The 3,062-nt window shown below is 37.3% G+C and overlaps 1 protein-coding gene across 1 annotated transcript in view; it reads left to right on the forward strand.

Annotated features, from left to right (window-relative positions):
• The window catches only part of SEPT10 (septin 10), an 83,885-nt gene that overhangs the window by 57,715 nt on the left and 23,108 nt on the right, over positions 1 to 3,062 (forward strand). Inside the window, exon 6 of the mRNA XM_011980537.1 lies at positions 1,234 to 1,395. Within this exon, the coding sequence (XP_011835927.1) occupies positions 1,234 to 1,395 (162 nt within the window). The remainder of the gene's footprint in view (positions 1 to 1,233; positions 1,396 to 3,062) is intronic.

Consider the following 3,062-nt stretch of genomic DNA (forward strand, 5'->3'; position numbering starts at 1 on the left):
GTGATCCACCTGCCTCAGTCTCCCAAAGTGCTGGAATTACAGGCGTGAGCCACCATGCCCAGCCAATTTTTTACTTTTAATCTGAAAATTACATTATGGTTTTACTCTCTTGATACATATGACTGATTAGCCTGAGGTTTTTGATGAAAACCAAACTAAAAAACTTAAGAACCACCAGTCACAAATTTGTGGAGCTATCAGTCTTTTGTGGGGATATTAATCTTATAGAACTAAATTTACAAGTTATTCGGTCTTCATAGCCCCGTATCTCTTCCCCTCTGTCAGTGATAGGACTTTAAATAATATTGAGAAAGTTATTCCTTTGCATCATGAACACTTTTAATTGGTATTAGCACGTACGGTTTCCTTCCTCTGCTGTCTAAGTAAGTCTGTGACAATGGGGCATAGGTAGGCTTGGAGTCAGTCCTGAAACAAGAGGCAGAAAGAGAAGCTTCACCTGTCTTTTAGTTTTGCTGAGGGATCAATCACCTTGGTTACTTAGTGCTTAGATTACTAAAAAATAAAAATTCTTAGTGAATTAAGGAGCCAGTTCAGTTTACCTTTTATCACATTTTACTTTTTAAGTGTTTGATGAAATTGCAAGATTTTGAGAGAAAAGAAAATGTGAGATTTCTAAACCTAAACTCAAATGAAAGATTAATCTTACAAGAGTTCTGCTTTCTGAAAGCATTGATTGAGGTGCCTGTAATCCCAGCTACTTGGGAGGTTGAGGGAAGAGCATCGCTTGAACCCGGAACGCAGTGGTTGCAGTGAGTTGAGATTGCATCACTGCACACCAGCCTGGATTAGAGCGAAACTCCATCTCAAAAAAAAAAAAAAAAAAAAAGATTGTGTGGCCAGCATCTGTAGGAATGAGCGTGTAAGGGGTGTATATATACAGGAGAGTGGCCATCTAGGTCCGGGTTGGCATACCTTTTCTGCAGAGGGCCAGGCTGTAAATACACCGGGCTTCACGGGCCCTATGGTTTCTGGCAGCAGTAACTCATCTCTGCTGTTGTAGTGTGAATGCAACTGTAGACAGTACACAAGTAAATGGATATGGCAGTGTTCCTGTAAATCTTTATGTATAAAAATCAACAGCGAGATGGACCGTAGTTTGCCAGCCCTCCAGTCTAGGTTTAGGGAAAAGAATGAACGGTTTTGAGTGAAAAAACAGCTGCAGGATTAAAAAAAAATCCTCAATAAGATTTTGTTTTTCTTTATTCTTAATAGGTAAACATTATACCAGTGATTGCCAAAGCAGATACGGTTTCTAAAACTGAATTACAGAAGTTTAAGATCAAGCTCATGAGTGAATTGGTCAGCAATGGCGTCCAGATATACCAGTTCCCAACGGATGATGACACTATCGCTAAGGTCAATGCTGCGATGAATGTGAGCTCCTGATTGAATGTTAATTCTGTTTTCCATGTGAAAATAAAACTAATTTGTAAGTAATATTGCTACTAATATACTTTCACTTGTGTCTTCCAAAAAGACTTCAAACAAGGTGAATTTTCAAAAAGTCCAGTATGAGAAATTGTTTTATTTTTTAAATTGGAAAAAGTATAAGGAGAATTTATTTTTAAGCATATTTTTCTTTCACCCTGCTTTCACCAAAATAAAGTGATACATTTGTGAGACTGGGATATACCTTTTGTGGAACCGTATGTAATTGTCTTAGAAAGATGACACCTTCCTACCCTGTCTTTATAAACATGAGAAGACTTTACAGCCTCTCTTTGCATGCTGTAGAATCTTAAAATCTTTAAGGAGGCCTCTTAAAGCTAGTATTTACGCTCCTTCTCTCTTATAGTGCCAAGTTACATTCACGTAACTTTTAGTTTAATACAATGGAAGGTTACTAAGTTCTTTATTTTACTTTCTTGAAGCTAGCACATTTTTAAAACACCTGGTTATATTTTGTAGGATCATGGGTTTTGAAATCCGACAGGCTTGGCCATATGTTCATTGGAGTTACTAACCTCCCTGAGACTTAACATATCTACAAAGTTAGGTTAATACTGCCCATCTTAAGGGTGGTTGTGAGGGATGAATGATGTCACCTTTGTTAAGCGCCTACCAGTGACTTTGAATAATTGTTCATTCCATTTCTTCTATTTTCCTTTTCTGATTTTTCATACCACTTTTATATTAATGTACCTAAACTAAGTCTATAAAAAAACTAATGTAAATGAGGTGATCTTAATTCCTGTATGTTAAATTGTCTTTACATCTAATTTTATTTCTTGTGCTCACCTAGAATATTCAGAAAGCCACCATTAAGAAACTAAATATGTCAATTTAAAAATATTAAACATAGTAATTAATACTTTTTACATTAGACTTTTCCCCTGTATTAATCCTCAACTTCAGACAGACCAGTCTGCTCCTTGCCCCTGAACCTAGCTATTACGTTTTTTTCAGAATCTTTTCCTTTTCTAAGCCATTTCTTGCCACTTTGCTCATCCATCTAAATCTTGTTCTTCTTGATCTGGCTTAGCTTGTATCTTCCTGCTCCCAGTGATCTCTCACTCCTCTCAATTTCCAGGACATTTACTATATTGACATTAATTTGGGACTTTGTATACTACTTTATATTAGTATCATATCTATACACACACACTGTACACACAGAATAGGAATACACTATTGTATAGTTACATACATAATATGTATACTGTGGGTGTGTGTATGTGTAATTTCCTCAACATTATCTTTGTCTTTTAGGGGAAAATTGTTTTTCGGCCAGGTGTGGTGGCTGACACCTATAATCCCAAGACAGGTGGATCACCTGAGGTCAGGAGTTTGAGACAAGCCTGGCCAACATGGTGAAACCCCGTCTCTACTAAAAATACAAAAATTAGCTGGGCGTTGTGGCGAGCAACTGTAATCCCAGCTACTCGGGAGACTGAGGAAGGAGAATCACTGAAACCCAGGACGTGGAGGCTGCAGTGAGCTGAGATCATGTCACTGCACTTCAGCCTGGGCGACAGAGCAAGACTGTCTCAAAAAAATAAAAATAAAAATAAATAAGATTTTTTTTGTTTGTGTGTATTCCC

Source organism: Mandrillus leucophaeus, unplaced genomic scaffold, assembly GCF_000951045.1.
Source record: "Mandrillus leucophaeus isolate KB7577 unplaced genomic scaffold, Mleu.le_1.0 Scaffold214, whole genome shotgun sequence".
Classification (NCBI taxonomy): Eukaryota; Metazoa; Chordata; class Mammalia; order Primates; family Cercopithecidae; genus Mandrillus; species Mandrillus leucophaeus.